At 42.4% G+C, this 17,071-nt stretch overlaps 1 protein-coding gene across 6 annotated transcripts in view; it reads left to right on the top strand.

Moving 5' to 3' along the window:
• Positions 1-17,071, top strand: part of MYO6 (myosin VI) — a 190,440-nt gene that overhangs the window by 145,025 nt on the left and 28,344 nt on the right. For all 6 annotated transcript variants that reach the window (XM_006020470.3, XM_006020468.3, XM_025200086.1 and 3 more), the window contains 8 exons: positions 407-500; positions 4,581-4,711; positions 4,866-4,943; positions 5,748-5,877; positions 9,635-9,725; positions 11,538-11,688; positions 13,123-13,331; positions 13,727-13,805. In XM_006020470.3, coding sequence (XP_006020532.1) covers positions 407-500; positions 4,581-4,711; positions 4,866-4,943; positions 5,748-5,877; positions 9,635-9,725; positions 11,538-11,688; positions 13,123-13,331; positions 13,727-13,805 — 963 coding nt within the window. The remainder of the gene's footprint in view (positions 1-406; positions 501-4,580; positions 4,712-4,865; positions 4,944-5,747; positions 5,878-9,634; positions 9,726-11,537; positions 11,689-13,122; positions 13,332-13,726; positions 13,806-17,071) is intronic.

The raw sequence follows: 17,071 nt of genomic DNA, 5'->3' as shown, positions 1-17,071 counted from the left end.
GGAAAGATAAATCTCTTCTGTCCAGAAGTGTGTTTCCACTTCTGTAGTTCAGTAAAAAGAGCAAGACATTTTAGTTTTTTCAAGGTAATTGATTGCAGTAGTGGAGGTAATGAGTGCAATGGAAACCACAGTACAATGCAAGACTAATTAGGTTGTTAGTGGTGGTAAAAGAACTAAATGAATGAAAAAAAGCTGAGGTTTCAGTTATCAGTTTGAGCTTTAAGATCAGTTATATCAAGCTTGGGTGAAAGTACAAAATAGATATTTTTAAAAAATGTAAACCTGATCTTTTTCTTTTTTGAAATCTTATTATTTTTCTTATTTGTTCTATGACTTCAATGATGCACTGTTATTTCAGGAAGTTAAACAAGATATATGTTCTGTTAACTTGGTGCATTTGTAATAGGGTTCTAGCTTTATTCGCTGCATCAAGCCTAATTTAAAGATGACAAGTCACCATTTTGAAGGAGGTCAGATTCTCTCTCAGCTTCAGTGTTCAGGTAATGTATACCCATTTCTGGTTCATTTATTATGTTGTGTATTTCAGATATATGTAGATGTGGAATGTCTGATAGAAACAATATTATTCCTTAATTAAAGAAATATTAATACTCATATTGCTATCAAGATGCAATTAAAGTGTGACTAAAGTGTATTAGTTAATTCTGTAGTTCATTATTAGTAACAAGATAAGTCAAAGAAAGACTGTATAACTATAATATGTTACAGATTTTTTTCACTGTCAAGTAAAAAGCTGACATAGCTTTTTTGCATTATGCATTTGATTTTTGTTTAGGACCTGTAGACTTCTTTATCTGCAGGAACTTTACAGTAGCTTTCTTAATAGAATCTGGTATTCTTCCTTGTTTCCACTCCTTTTCCCACTTCTCTCCCAAAATAAGAAACATTGGCAGACCCAGTGTCACACCACTGAATTTCACTACTGGTCTCGTCTAGCTAGGAGGGGCATTCTAATGAGGTATGTGCTGGAGTGCAAGACATCTGACCTATTTACCCAACCTAGGAAGGATTTGCTGCCGATCTTTTACAAGGCAAAGTTTTATTCTTCAGCAACATTTGGCAAAACATAAAAAAAAATTTTCTTCTGCCAGTCCTGGTCTACTGTTCCCAAAAGCTTCTTCCCTTCAATTCCCTGGCTTTTTTAGATTCTGCTAAAAAACATTTGTTTTTTTTCTGCAGCTTCTCTACAGTTTCTCTCTCAGCCTTTTATAAGAGAATCAGACGTAACTGCATAGGCAGATATGATAACCCATCAGGACTGGCCCCAAGCCTCCTAGGGGTGGGGTATTTTAATTAAAATGGTTCCTGGAGAGTCTCTCTAATTAAAACATCTCACTGTTTTTAAACCCTGTGGGTTTAAAAAGGGCCACGAAGGTGCTTTTATCTAAACCTCTTCCCATGCTTCCCTTCCCAGGAGTGTGCACAGAGTTGGGGAACTAGTCTCCCGAATGAGCTGCCCATGGCTCCATCCTGCTTCCCAAGCCAGGCCCCACATTCCTGCCCCACCACTGGGAAGCACCTCCAGCGCCAGCCCTGCCCCACTCCCTCCCCGACTATGGGGCCTCAGTCTGTGCTCCCCACATAGACTTACTTACCTGGAGGGAGCTGCTCTCCCTGATGTCTGGCTGCCACATGCATGTGGGTGTGCCCCCTGCCTGATTGCCCTCCTCTGCCCTCCCCCCAGCTTCGTGCAGCCCCTTGCAGGCTGGAACTCTGCCAGCCTGCAAAGGGAGCCCACTATTTCCTGCTTCTTTCTGTGATTTTCATCATAAACAGTTGACACTGTCGAGTGCCTTTGTGACCACATTTTTTATTGTAGTGACCCTGAGATTGGGAACTGCTGCCTTAGTGCCTCTAGAACCTTAGTGAGCAGCTCAAGAAGAGATGACATAGCAGTGTCCTGTTAGCTGCATCTGCAGAGAGGCAGGATTTCAAGCCAGAACAGAACAATTTATCTGTAAATTCAAGTGTTTACAGATTATTCAAGTGTTTACAGATTATTCAAGTGTTAGAAACTCAACTGTGCATCCAAGCGAAGGATATCTGAATTAATTAGGATGTCCACGACTTGAAACAGTTCTGTTATCTCCCACTCTGCATATGCTTTGGTTAAGGTAAACACATTTATTTCACCACTCTTATGACCATATGTTTTCAAAATTCTTCTTGCTACTATTGGTCTGATGTGTAATCAGGCTTTGCTATTGGCATTTCAGTACATTTATATCACTTCTACCATTTACGTAACCTGGAAACACCAGTGACCCCCTATGTTTAGGGATTACTGGATGTGTTGTAAGGTACTTGAAGTTCATTTCAAAGTTCTGCTACATTATCAATTTCACTTTCTTTTGGCTCTAGTATCTTCTCAAAGAGTTGTTTCTCAAAAGCTGCATTTAGTACGAGGGCATGCCATCAAAATAAGCAAGATACCACCCTACAGCAAACTGAAGAAAACCAACAGGGGGGGAATAGTTTCTCTTCTTCGGGATCAAATCACAGCCTTAATACCAAATTTTGAGTATGTTTGTGCCAACCTGAGTTGCACCAATTCCCAATCATGATGATGTTTATTAAGTTGTGAAGAGAATTTTCATCTATATGGACACTTATGTCACGAACCACCATATGCTTCAGTGACTGTAGCAGGGGTGGGCAAAATGCAGCCCGTGGGCCAGATGCAGCCAACCAGGCCACTGTATCTGGCCTGCGGGATCCCTAAAAAATTTAGAAAATTAATATTGATCTGCCCCTGGATACCTGTCATGTGGCCCTCTGGCTTGCCAAAACTCAGTAAGTGGCCCTCTGCCTGAAATAATTGCCCGCCCCTGGCCTATAGCACCACTGTAGCAAGGAAGCCACTCTTTCAACTCAGATCTTGGCAGTGCAAAAGAACTGCTGCTATACTAAAATGAAGCCTGTCTGAATCTGGCCCCAATACTTAAATGAACACAAGCAATGAGCTCTCGCTTTTGAATGATACTACATGTTCATAATTCTGAAAAAAAGAAGAAAAATGTCCTTTCATAATTCATGGTGTTATTCTAAAAATAGATTTATACAGACTGTTCCTTGCAAGACTGTGAATAGTGATATGAATGGATTAGTGGGTTGCTAGAATGTGCTTTTAGTAAAGCATATTGCCACATTGTGAGTCAGGGTTAGATCACGTTATAAGGATTTTTTTTCACTTTTTCTCAATATTTGTCTTTTTCCTTTTTGCAGTTTCAATTGATTTTGCTTAGTTTCTCTTTTTCAAATGCTACAGACGTTTCCAGGTTTGGCATCTGGTGTCTTGGCAAGCCCACTTATACTTTGTCCTGTCAAGTCATGTTTGTTTAATTTAGCTAATCACAAATGCTTAACAACTTTGCTTTAATTAGGTTTCCATTAACACCATTATCAGCAGGTTTCTGTGGGTTAATAGCACTTGGCAGTGTTGGGGAGACAGAGAGAGTGAATAGATGAAGCTTTTTATTTTCTACCAGAGTACATTTTTATAAGCATGTTGTGCTTTAGTATTTTTGTACACTTATTTTAGCTAGTCAACTAGAAAAATAAATACTTCCAAGAAAATAAATGAAGTTTAAATTAGAGAGGAGAGGTTTCCTATGTGATTTTTTTTTTCTTGGAGTTGGGGGAAAGGGGGGCAACTTAATGCAAATAAATCAAAAGATGAAAAAAATACAGCAGACATCACCAGAACAAATATTTAAACAGAAGAAGTGACAAATAGATAAAGCAATCACCAGTAATGGTAAGTAGTCAAACAAAGGGCAAACTTTAAAATGTGTACAATGTTTGTTGTTAGGATTTTTAAAAATGGTAGAAATCTGACAGAATGTGTTTTATTGGTTGAAATAGCTCCAACCATTTACTGATTTGGATAGCATTAAGTTACACTTCAGGCTTTTGGTTGCACGTTAGGATTTACTGATCCCTTTAATATTCTCATTCCACTATACTGCTTTGGCTGTATCAGGGTTATACAAATTGCCTCTTACCAGATGAGGCACAACCCCAATACTGTGAGTGAACCCCAATATTCTGACACTGAGGCTAATAGCAGTTCATCTGTGCCAGTTCTCACTAATGTCATTGACATCACACACATCAATGTCATTTTATTATTAGTGTTGTTATTATTCCCCCTTCTCCCCCTCCCTCTCCCCTTTCAAAAAAAAATTAAGAGCAAATAAGATACCTGCTAGGTATAGCTTATTTCTTCTTTTATAAAGGAACTACAATACAGTGGGCTTGCTAAGATAAGATTTAACAGAGAAGCCAGAAAATAAGACCAGTGCCCTTGATTTCCAGGTACCTGGCAGTAAGGGGGAAAAAAATCATTGCAGACTGTCTTAGTCATTTCCCATGTAGTCATTTGACCAGGAAATGGTGGATTCTAGGGCCAGTCTATGATGAGCCCTTTGCTGAATTGAGACTGTAGGCCAAGCTTTTGAGCTCTTTCATCGGGTTTAACTCATTATTTTCTTTATTAAAATAAATCCACTGGTGCATTTACCAATGTCAGCTTTTTGTGTGTGTGTTTGTCACTATAGGCATGGTGTCTGTTTTGGACTTGATGCAAGGTGGTTTCCCATCACGTGCTTCATTTCATGAGTTATATAACATGTACAAGAAGTACATGCCTGCAAAGCTAGCTCGACTGGACCCTAGGCTTTTCTGCAAGGTAGCAACACTCTGAATGCTAAATGATATGTTCATATTATTGTTTTTCATTTTGGGCAGCAAATATTATCTTGGTTTATAATGCTTGGTCTTTTTAAGAGAGTGTTTTTATTGAATATGAACCAAACTGATTTTTTTCTTTTTTAATATTACAGGCACTATTTAAAGCTTTGGGTTTAAATGAAATTGATTACAAATTTGGATTAACCAAAGTGTTTTTTAGACCTGGCAAGGTAAGTATGTCAAATTGTTTGTAGCTTATGAATGTATAATGTTTTACCTTGATGCTATTTCCTAATATTTTCTTGGCTGCAGGTCATTAATTTCAGACCAGTTTGAAATAATTTTAAGTATATTTTAAAAAAAATACATTTACATTTATTTTTCACGTTTTATCTTGTTCCAGTAAATAATGTGCCTTAGTACAAAATTATTATGCTGATCATCATAAAAAGAAGAAAAACTTGGCAGTTTTAGCAGAGAAACAAAGTTTTTCATTAATATGTATCCATATCCAATGCATCCTTCAGTAGATAGATGGGAAAAGGAAAAAAAAATGTAGTAATTGTGTCCAGGGATAAGCTTTCATTACAATGGCAAGAATTGTTGCTATTATGACAGAAAGCTATATCATGCAAGTCTGAGATTTTTCAAAATTGGCTACCTTAAACTTGGCTACTAAGCCAAGTTTTCAGGAAATAAATTGTGACTTCTGGGCCTCTTTTTGGGGTTCTTAATTTAAGATGTACTTTCAAAGATGTGTAACTGAGAGACAACTCAGTAAGTGGGGCACCCAAAATTGACAATAAGCCTCTGTTCAGGCTGACTAAGTGGCTGAATTTTCAAAAGTTGCAAGCATTCAAATGCTTTAAAAATACTGTAGTCAATTCCCAAATTATTTGCTGAATTAGTTGGAAGATGTATGCAGTGCATTGCCATGGTTTCAAAGTTCGGTTTACTGTACTGATCTTTTTATCTCCATTCTCAACATTGTTATGTTATGTCCACTGTCTATGTTCTCATTTTGTTGTATTTAGTTTGCAGAATTTGATCAGATAATGAAGTCTGATCCTGATCATTTAGCAGAGCTGGTTAAACGAGTTAATTATTGGCTTATCTGCAGTCGCTGGAAAAAAGTTCAGTGGTGTTCTCTCTCAGTGATTAAACGTACGTATTCTGATATTAAATGTTTTAACGTATTAAACGTATGTATTCTATTATTGTTTTAATAAACCCAAATAATTGATAACACTGTAGAATAGCAGCTAGCTTCATTAGTTCATAATCTGAATAGTAGTAACTAAGGTCCACATCTGTATTTGCTTCACTTAGTATGTGAATAAGTTTTTGAAGTCAACAGGACTTCTCATGTTTCATGGTAAGTTCATGTTTAAATTCTTAAAGAACTACACCCTAAATGAGCATCATACTTGAATCCATTCCACTGTATTTAGGATTTCAAAATTTGCACAACTAAGTAATGGCCTAAGAGGATATGTTACAGAGGGTTTTTATATGCAAGTTGTATGTATTTAACTTATGCACAGACACCCTGATGCTGAACTAGCAGCTGATCATGTGAGCATAGGAACTAGATTCACAAAAAGAGTTGAGTGCTTAAATGCCTTTATGCATGTAAACCCAACATTTATGGGCTATTAACATTACTAAACCTCTGCCCAGCTGCTACCTAACTCTGTAGGAACCTGAAGTCCCTAGTTATCCAAGTGTCCTTCAGTGGCCAAGGGGAAAAAACACTTAAATCTTGATGCCTCTTAAGATGCTTGACACCCAACTAACCGATATATCGGTTCCATATCGGATCAGCACCAATAAAAGGAAAGTTAATATTATCATATATTGGCTTTTCTTGGCCAGTGTAGCTGATAATGTCACCAATAAATATAGTAAGTCCTCTAGCCAGGACCCTTGGATGCTGCATGCATGTGCACAGTCACACTCATACATGTGGCCAGGAATACAGCCGGGCAGAATGGAGAGCAGTGACCTGCAGGTAAGTCTGTGGACGGAAGGGCTGTGGGGGGAGAGAAGGTGCATGGGGGTGCAGATCAAGGCCCCCAGGTGAGGGAGGGAGTGGGGCAGGGACAGAAGCTGGGGCTGGAGGCACTGCCCAATAAGGGCAGTGAATGAGACCCGGGGCAAGGGCAGGGAGCAGGATGGAGCTGCGGGGGGGCGTGGCTCCCCCCTGCTGCATTCACCCCAAAGGGGGGGCTTGTGCCCCCTCCCCCCGCGCCCCCCAGACTTGTATATGGGGCAGATGTGGGCTGCGTGCCGGGGGTCTCAAGGCTTTCCGCTCTGCTTCCTTTGCCTCGAGGACTCTGCATTGGCTGCGCAACCCCTGTTGGCCTAGCAGCAGTGAGGGCAGCGAGTTGCATGCCCTACTGCTGGGCAGACAGGGAATGTGTGGCTGCAGGGCCCTGAGGCAAAGGCAACAAGGCAGAGAGCCTCGAGTCCACAGTGAGCAACCCACATTTGCCCTCATCCTGCTCAGCTCCCCTTCAGTTAAGTGTCCCTGCACTTAAAAATGGTGGCAGCGGCACTTCAACTAAAGCTCATTTAACAAGTTTTCATTCAAGTGTGCCCTCTGTGATTTTTAAGCACTGGAATGCTGATTCCCTGGACAAGCTCTCTGCAGCTCTGTCCTCCTCCCTGTCCCCACCCCAGGTCCCATGCATGGCCTTGGCTGGGCAATTGCCACTGCTCTACTTCCTCCCTCACCAGGGGGGCTCGATCTGCCTCCCATTCCCCTTCACTCCCCCATGCCCCTTCCCCTCCACAGACTTACTTGCACAGAACTATGGCTTGACTGGCCCTAATCCAGTAGGCATCCTTAGAGAAAGCCTATGCCACACAAGGCACTTGGGGACAAAACTCTTAAGGATTGTGTTTTTTGTCTGTTAGTGTAACGAGGCAATCAACAAGGCCAATCGCACCTTGTGCATCCTTGTGCATTAGCAGATGCATGATCAACAGATCAAGGAAGGTGATGCTCCCCCCTATTTGGCATTGGTCAGGCCACAGTTGGAGTACTGTGTCCAGTTCTGGGCGTTGCACTTCAAGAGGGACACAGAGAATCTGGAGAGGATTCAGAGGAGGGCCACTCATATGATTAGTGGCCTCCGTGAAAGACCGTACGAGGGGAGGTTGAGGGATCTGGATCTCTTCAGCCTTCACAAGAGATGTCTGAGGGGAGACCTTGTAGCTGCCTGTAAGTTTAACAAGGGAAGATAACAGGGAATTGGAGATGCGCTATTTACCAGAGCGTCCCTAGGAGTAACTAGGAATAATGGGTGCAAACTAGTGGAAAGTAGATTCAGGTTAGACATTAGGAAGACATTTTTTACAGTAAGGGTGGCCAGAATCTGCAATGGGCTCCCAACTGAGGTGGTACTATCACCTAACTTGGAGGTCTTCAAGAAGAGGCTTGATAGTCACCTGGCTGAGGTCATCTGACCTCAGTCCTCTTTCCTGCCAGGGACAGGGGGTTGGACATGATGATCCTTTGTGGTCCCTTCAGACTCTACAGTCTATAAATCTATGAATCCCAGTATCTGAGGGCGCCTATTACACATTCATCAAGGTTACTCAGATGCACTGTAATTAAGATTAATCGAGTCTGCTGGAGCCTGGTAATAACCATCCTGCAGCAGACTTTAGCATCGCATGTATTGCTGTCCCTACACTGGAAAATGGATGGGGGGGGCACTTTAACTAAAGCTCTAATTAAAGCCCCTGCTTCCCTCCCTCCTGCCTCCCGGAGCATGTGTATAAATGCCCCAAGAGATTAGAGTCCCATCCTAGCATTCAGATTTGAATTCCCTCCCTGCCTGATTTGGATCAGTGACTTGAACCCAGTTTTCTCAGATCTCAGGAGAATTCCATTGCTAATTAGGCATCCATTAGACTGGATAGAGAGAGCTGGAAACTGAATCTTTAGCCCAGTGATTCAGGTATTCATCTGGGATAGCAGGGAATCAAGTTGAAAGTATCTTCTTCAGTGAATATTTACATATATCAAATTAAATTGATTCAGCAGAGGAGATGGGGAATTCCACCTCAGAATGTTATATTGCCTGGTTGTTAGACACTGAGGGGAGTGGGAAACCTGAGGTTAGGTAGCCTGAATTGGGGTTTATAAGCTGGTTACCCTCCTCCCTGCCTCTGCCCTTTCCTTCCTCCCCCCCAATGCTGAACCCAGGAACAGAGACATGAAACATGAGGCATAAACTGGAGCAAATTGCCCCATGGTAGTTGCACACAAATGTGTGCTGAAAGCATGAAAAACAAGTAGGTTGTGCAGTGAGGGGCTGGTGTTTGAAAGTCTGAGAATTTCCCTGGGTCAACCCAGGGACTTTTGGGACAGGATTACATTCATTTTAAGGCCTGCATATGCTTAAATTACCAAAGGTTAACCCATTCATGAATCCTCGTTTGTCTGCCCTCACCCCTGTATCTGGGAAAATGGGCTGAACCGATCTGTGGGCTCTCCTATATCCATAGGAGAGAATCCTGAGCAAAGTTAAGGTATGAACTAGTGTCTTAAATATTTTTGAGGACCTCAGTCCTGTCCTCTCTTGCTCTGTTTAGCTTGCTGGCTTCTCTGAATCTTATTCATAGGTGCCAAATTTATCCTACATATTGTTTGAGGAGTTTTGTAGTTTAACTTTCACTAGGCAGCAGAGCACGGAAGTTAGGTGTCTCGACTATTAATGTTGCGACATCCAAGGCTCTAAGGATCTAGCCCTTGGCGATGTGTCATCTATTTGTCATTCTGGGCCCTCACTTTTTAAATAGATATCTTGTAAACTTGCCAGCTATATCAGGGGATGTCAGAGGTGTATTGAACTATTTTAAAACTACAATACTGTTCAGACTCATTTTAATTTTTTTGTGTTTTTTACAGTAAAAAACAAAATTAAATACCGTGCTAGTGCCTGCATTAAAATGCAAAAGACTATTCGCATGTGGCTTTGCAAGAGGAAGCACAAACCACGGTAAGAAGATTGTTATGAGGGTCAGGAACTATCTAACTTTCAAAACATTTTCTATTAAAAATGGAAAGCAGTCATTTATGCTTAAAGGAATAGATTTGAAGTGTGATCACCAAACAATTTTGGGATATGAAGTCTACGCGATATTATTTTTGAAGTTTGTATTTTACTTTGGCTTTTCCTTTTGTGCTTCTACAAATTGAATAAAATCAGTAATGTATTGTAAAATGAAGAGAATACAGCATTCTAATTAGCTATTTTAAAATATTTTACCTATTAAATAAGGATAATAAACATAAACTCTCATGTTCTTGCAGCAAGCACTTAACTATCTTTATTAAAGAAAGGAAGAGCTGCTATTGAGGGATACAACTCAGACATGCTTTCATGCTACTGTTTCACATACATAGATGGAAAACTATTTCTCTTTGTTTTCTGTTTGTATGCAATCTGTTTTTTATACTTTGCTCTCTGGAGCTTCGGCCCTGCATGTAAGTATGCCACACAGTCACACTGAAAACGAGGAAATATATCTATTTTTTAATGTGGTGATTGCAGAACCACAAACACAGACAGTGGTACTTGAGAGAGACTTTTTTTTTTTTTATAATTGAGTAAATCTCATGCTATCAGCTGTATCCTTAAGTCAGAGAGGGGCAAAATCTGGCCTGTGAGTCGGATCCGGTCGGCAGTGGACTCTGTTTCCCAGTCGCCCTTGCGCATGGCTGGGGCTGGTCTCCATGGAGACCCCAGCTGCAGCTGCACATGAAAGCTCAAGGCTGGGGTTGCCATGGAGACCAGCCTCAGCTGTGCTGGCAGGGTGTGTGGCAGAGCAGGACAGAGGGCTGCTCCAGAGCCACTGGGAGGATCTTGCAATGGGGACAGCTTGCTCCGGAGCCAGGGCACAGTCATGATCTGTAGCCTGCATGCTTCGGGCAGGGGCGTGCAGGCAAGGGATCACAGCTCTACCCTGTCTTCTTGCAGCGGTGACAGCCTGGTCTGGAGCATGGGCATAGCCACGATCCCCTGCCTGTGTGCCCCTGCCCAGAGCATGTATGATGCAGATCGCGGCTCTGCCTTGGCTCCGCAGCAAGCTGCCCCCATCACAAGATCCCAGCGGCTCCGGAGCTGCCCACTGGCCTGTTTTGCTGCATGCCCTGCCAGCAGGGCTGGAGCTGGTCTCCATGGCAATCCCAGCCTTGAGCTTTCACAGTGCAGCTGCGACTGGAGTATCCATGGATACCAGCCCCAGCCATGTGGGCAGGGGCTGCTGGGAAATGGAGTCTGGCTGTTGGCTGGATCAGCCATTTTGACCACCCCTGCTTTAAGTGAATCCAGGCCATTTGAAAGGTGACTTGAAGCACTAACCAGCAGTAAAAAATTAATTATGTTCTTTATTAATATGCATTTACTGTGTCTCCCAAGAGTCAGCTGCTGGGTAGTTTGGTCTGATTATTGTTTCCTACAGGTTTGTTCACTAGTGGTGCCTCGTAGATCCAATAGCGACTACAAGTGCATTCATGTTCTTTTTGTCATTTTCTGATAATTGACTTCAGTTGCTGCTAATTAATTCCTATACTATGGATTCATACTAAGTATATTAATAGTGAAAAGCTCTGTGTGTCAGTGCTGGACCTCTGCACAATACAGTCCCTTGTACGGTAGTGTTTGAATTTTGGAGAGTAAGCTGCAGCAGCAGACTTGAAAAGGAGCAAAGGCGTTAGAAATTGATGCGTCTCTTTAGCACTACTTTTAAAAATACCACTTAGCTTCCATAAACATCTTAAAATGTAATTATCTGTTTCATATTCACAGAATTGATGGCTTGATAAAAGTGCGTACACTGAAAATGAGACTTGCTAAATTTAATGAAGTAGTAAGTGCTTTGAAAGAAGGAAAAACAGAGATGAGCAAGCAGATAAAGATTCTGGAGTGTTCTATTGATGCTTTGATGGCAAAGATTAAGGTATGGAAAAACAGCATAAAGGACTCCTAACTTTCGAAAGTAATTTCTGCAGGAAGTACATAGGCCAGAGTTTTAATGGAGTTTTCACAATAAGGCCACCTAAACAGGGCCTGACTATTTTCTTAAGTGCTAAATCCCATTATATACTTATTTGGCACCTAACTCTAGGCACCTAAGTTTGATAATTTGGCCTGCATGCACATTATAATGGCCTCAGCAACCTTTAGATATCATCCATTTTGCCCAGTTTTTTCATTCCTAGACAAATGTATGGTAACAGTGTTTTAAATGTTCAAACTCATAACTCCATTACAATTAATTCCATTACTAAGAAGGGTATTGTACTTACAAGGTTTTGTCCTTGAGCCTGGTATCCTTGAGGTGAGGCCTCAAAATTCTACTGAAAAAAATAGAGTTTACAAATATTTAGAATCCTAGAATTTAATAATTGTGCAGGGCTCTCTGTGGCTCATGTGCAGCTCCCAGGACTCGTGCACCACTGGGGGAAAGGTCCATGTGATAGAGCCAGTGGCCTTCCCTGCTTTCTGCTGCCATGTGCCACTCCCGGGACTCTGCTGGAAGTGGCAGGGAGCCCCACACCATGGGACTTCCAGTCCCAAAATGGTAACTAGGGGGTGAGGCACCTGTCAAGGGGTGGGGCTACCCTTGCAGCCCTTGACAGTTCACCAAAACTCATTAAGTTGCTCTCCAGCCAAAATAATTGCCGACCCCTGTTCTAGAGTGTAGTGAGTCCCTGGTTCCTTGGACTCTGTGATCCAGCATTTCAGTCCCTCTCCCCAGTTATCTGCAGCCCTCTCCCAGGGAGTTACCTTGCAGTTCGGCTCTCAAGAGAGACACTTTACCTTCTCAAAGGACAAATGTATGTGCTTTGAAGTCCCAAGCAGTGAAAGAGTCGCTCTTATTTAATCAAACAACATTATGGGACATCAGTAGTACTGCCAGCAGAATCTGTCCCTCTGTCTTGGAACCAGCCCAGCTGGTTCGTCTGCCCTCTGTCCCTTCGAGACTCCCTTTTTAGTCCATTGATTCTTTGGGAAGTGGGGTGCCCCCTGAAGGGATGTTTTATGTCAACAGAGGCTATTCAGTTCTGTTACTTAGTGGCTGTCTCCCAACAGATAGGCATGTCTTGCTCCCAGCAAGGACCCAATTAACCCGTCTTTCCTCATGTACAAACTAGTCAGGGAAACTGAGGCATGCAACATTGTTACAAAATGAATCAGAAATATTTCAACAGAATTGGTCTGTAAGTTCAGAATTCTGAAAGAGAGTCAGATAACTCTTATGCTCTACCAAAACAAAAAAATGCAAATAGAGTAAAATTTTAGTGCTTAGCACCTTTGTGTAGGGCTTTATATTTTTCAAAATGCTATGAAAATGATAATGAATACAGTCCCCCATTTCTTTATTTTATAGTGTACTATAATGACTAGGGAACAGATACAGAAAGAATATGATTCACTGGTTAAAAGCTCAGAGCAGCTTCTAAGTGCACTACAGAAAAAGAAACAGCAAGAAGAAGAAGCAGAGAGGCTGCGACGTATCCAGGAGGAAATGGAAAAAGAAAGAAAAAGGCGTGAGGAGGAGGAACAATGTCGAAAAAAGGAAGAAGAGGAAAGACGGCAGTGAGTTTGAATTAAATAGTTGTTTTTTGGGCCAGAAGTAAACAGGACCAGTGGTAAACAGGAATAGTGATGTAACCCCTTCCTCATTGTTCATATCAGCACCTTGAGGACTCAGATTGAGGCCCCATTGTGCCATGTGCTATAAAAACCATGGTCCCTTCTCTGAAGAATTTACAGTCTAAAGTATGTCAGACAATTGGAGGAAAGGGAAGAATTTCTCTGGTGTCTTCTCACTTCTAATCTAGTATCCTATCCTTTTGGCCATGCTGCATATAAAGTTGTTGATCTGCTAGTAAAAAAGGTGCTTCAGATTCTTGTACTTTTCTTATTCCTTTGCAGTCCATTATAATTTATGCAAATATAAAAAATGTTCTCTTTATTTTTTCTTCTGTTAGGAAATATGAGATTGAGGCAAAGAGAAAACAGGAGGAGGAAGAGAGAAAAAAAAGGGAAGAGGAGGAAAAACGTATTCAGGTAATGCTTTAGTTTAGTTTAATATATGTTCCTGTTATCTTCTTGGCACCTTCTTAAGAATTGTATTGCTATCATTGTACTACGACGTGACCGGTGATGTCTGCATAATTCTTTAGTGATTCAAGTCTAGAAAAAATGCCCGTTCATTCAGGGTCAAAGTTAGGGGGATTTAACTACTATTGGTACAGGCTCATGTTAATGTAATGAGCATGGTGTTAACTATACCACCTCCTTCTTGTGCTGAGGTTAAAGAAACAGTGGAGCTCTGCCTTCACTGCATCAAAGTCCTTAAACAGGACACCTTTCACTTCACCATGCAGATGAAACAGATCATAACAGCAACTCCCCATTCCCTTTTAAGGCAGTTAAAAAGGTACATTTGTCCATACCCAAAATGACTAAGTAGAAAAAGACATCTAGGAAAAGCTGAGGGCTGAGCCTTGAACTATATGGAGGGAGTAGTTGGCAGAGGAGGAGCTACCACCAAATTCTAAATACAGATAATAGAATTGGCAGGAGTGGAATTGAGACTATAAAAAACTGGAGGTCTTTGTTTCACTGTACATGAAGGCCAGCAAGATGCACTTGGGTCATTTTCTATCCAAGTCAAGAAAACGAGGAGAAAAAGAATTGTTGGCTGAGCTGTTAGTTGCACTGAGGAGACCTTTTTTATATGGTACAACAACACGGGTTGAAATTAATGCAGGCTATTGCTTATAATTTTACTGAAAAAGTTTACTTTCTCAAGCTTTTTTTCCCCCTCAAGCTTTTTTTACATTTTTAGGAGTAAAGGGTAGTTAGGGATAAAGGAGGGTAATTAAAGATTGAGTGATTACGTTTTCCATTATTTTCTCATTAAGATAAACAGTTGAGGAAGGTATAAGAGGTAAAGTATTGTGTTAATATGGTGAAATCTGGACAGACAGCATGAAATGATATAGGTAATTTACACTGTGCAGTGGTAAAATATATTGGACTGTACACACACACACACACACACAATATATATAAACCTTGTCCATTGTTTATTACTAGAACCCATTTTAATTGGTGCTATTAATACTGGTTCTTCAGGGAGACATCCTTGAGCAACTTTACAATAGTAGGTATTAATACCTGTCACTGTTACAATGCCATATTGATGATTATGATGCCATTGCTACTACTTATTCATAGTACAGGGAAAAATGTTGGTAGCAGCTAAAAAATATTAAAATGTGCAATGGTAATTATATCTAAGCACCCATTCTTCAAAAAACACTGCAAACCCTAATCACTCGGGAGGTGAATTATATGCACTTTTGTTTTTTACCAGCTCCAGCATCAAACATGTTGCTATTAAGTTAATTTAGTGTTTAGGAAAGTTGCTAGATGAACAGTGGTGGAAACGGGAGTTTTCTGTTTATTGACAAAACAAATCCAGGATGATTAGTGCAAACTGGTCCCATCTCTAACAGTACAGCGCTGACTTGTTTAGGATACCTGTACACGTTCTGAGTGTGGTTTGTGTTGCATACCTATTCAGTCCTTTGCCACTCACCAGAACTTTTAAATTCCTATTTATTATGTTTGGAATGCAGGTGCACACTGGACCCATACTAAACTGAGACATTGAACACACATTATATCTGTAGTTCTATATACAACCTTTTAGTGCTACAAAAAGCTAGTATGTGTACATTCAGGCTGTCTGTGGCTCTGTACATGTTCCAGTGATCTGGAAAAATTCTCCCAGGTTTGTTTCCCTGGTAGAAAAACTTACCCAGAGATCTCTGAACATATGTTTATAGGCTGAGACGCTGCACAGCCAGGAGGCCCCTGTGTATAAATCCCGGCTTGCTCTGTGGGCTCCCCAGTCTGCTTGGTGAGAGATGACAGCAGTGCACAGGGCAGCCCTGATTGGCTGACCGAAATTGCCACACAGACTGTCTCCCTGCAGCACAATGAGAGGATTGTGAAGGGGCTCTCTGTGAGAGTCCAGCCCAAGTGACCCACTGTCTCCCTGGACTCATGGTGGGGTGGAATGGAGAGGGCTGAGAACAAAACATGCTGGGATGCTGGAGGACTATGCTGTGGCTTCTGTACACATTCCCTTATGAGAGAAATTTGCTGTTACAGGAGAAACTCTCCTGGGAGCCATTTATCTCTGGTTGGTCCCAGGGCATTATTTTCTTAGAGCAGCCATTTTTGCTCTGGGAGAACAATCCTGAAAGTCTATACACTCGTGGTTTTACTCGGAGAGCAGGGACTCTCCTAGGAGAAACTGAATGTCTCTATGTGGCCTGTAGCACCACAAAGAGAGTGAATCTACCACAGAAAAAGTTCCTTTTTCAAACAGGCTGTTCTTTACATTTTGTAGTGCCATGTGTAACATGGCTAATTATATGCAGCAGTACAGGAGGTCTTTGGTCTCCCAAATGCTCTGTTCTTTCTCCTTGCCTGCACCTCTCCCTACCCTGCTGTTTTCAAGGGGGTGGGAAAAGAATGGCTGGCTTCCAAACAGTCAGTGGGGAGTAGAACTGGACCTGGGGCTGCAACTTTGCTCATTATGGTGAACTGTCCCAGTACTGCTGCTGCCCCTGTGGTCAGAGGGGACCCGAGCAGGGTGCGGGGCCTGGGGCAAATCAACCCAAGCAGGGCCCTGCCCCTGCTCTGATCCCATGGTCCCAGACCTGAAGAAGCTGTCACCGCCATTAGCAGCCGGAGCGGGGAGGGTACCGAGCAACTGGTTGTGGAGCCACTGCTCTGCCCAGCTCTGTGCAACCACTGGCCCTCCTGACTTGGTGGGGCCCCCCAAAGTGCAGGGCCTGGGGCAGTCGCCCTGATTTGCCCCCTCCCCTCCAGGGACGGTCCTGCCTGTGGTGATGGCAGAAAGGGTTGTCATCGTTATGGGAGTGTCATGAACATAGGTGGAAGGGGTAGCCAAGAGAAACACTTCACTGGGACTGGAGGATGAGGAGAGTGAGGAGTAGGAGTGCTGTAAAAGGGACTAGGGAGAGCAGTAGGTAGGAGCAGCCACCTTCGTAGCTGGCTGTCTTTGACAGCTGCTGCTCTGGCCCTTCCGGGTCTGCCAACAAGCACACGGGGGACCCCCGCACCCTCCACCCTTCCCCTGCTCAGCGATCAGCTGTGGTGGGACCCCAGGTGCCACCCCAGACCCAGGAGGTGCCAAACACGGGGGGGGTCCCCATGCAACTCCACGGCAGACCCGGAAGTGGACTGGAAGTGCTTCTGGTCCACTTCCAGGCCCACTGCCAAGCATGCTG

Source organism: Alligator sinensis, unplaced genomic scaffold (genome assembly GCF_000455745.1).
Source record: "Alligator sinensis unplaced genomic scaffold, ASM45574v1 scaffold37_1, whole genome shotgun sequence".
Taxonomy (NCBI): domain Eukaryota; kingdom Metazoa; phylum Chordata; order Crocodylia; family Alligatoridae; genus Alligator; species Alligator sinensis.
This window is presented reverse-complemented; position numbering and strand designations above follow the sequence as displayed.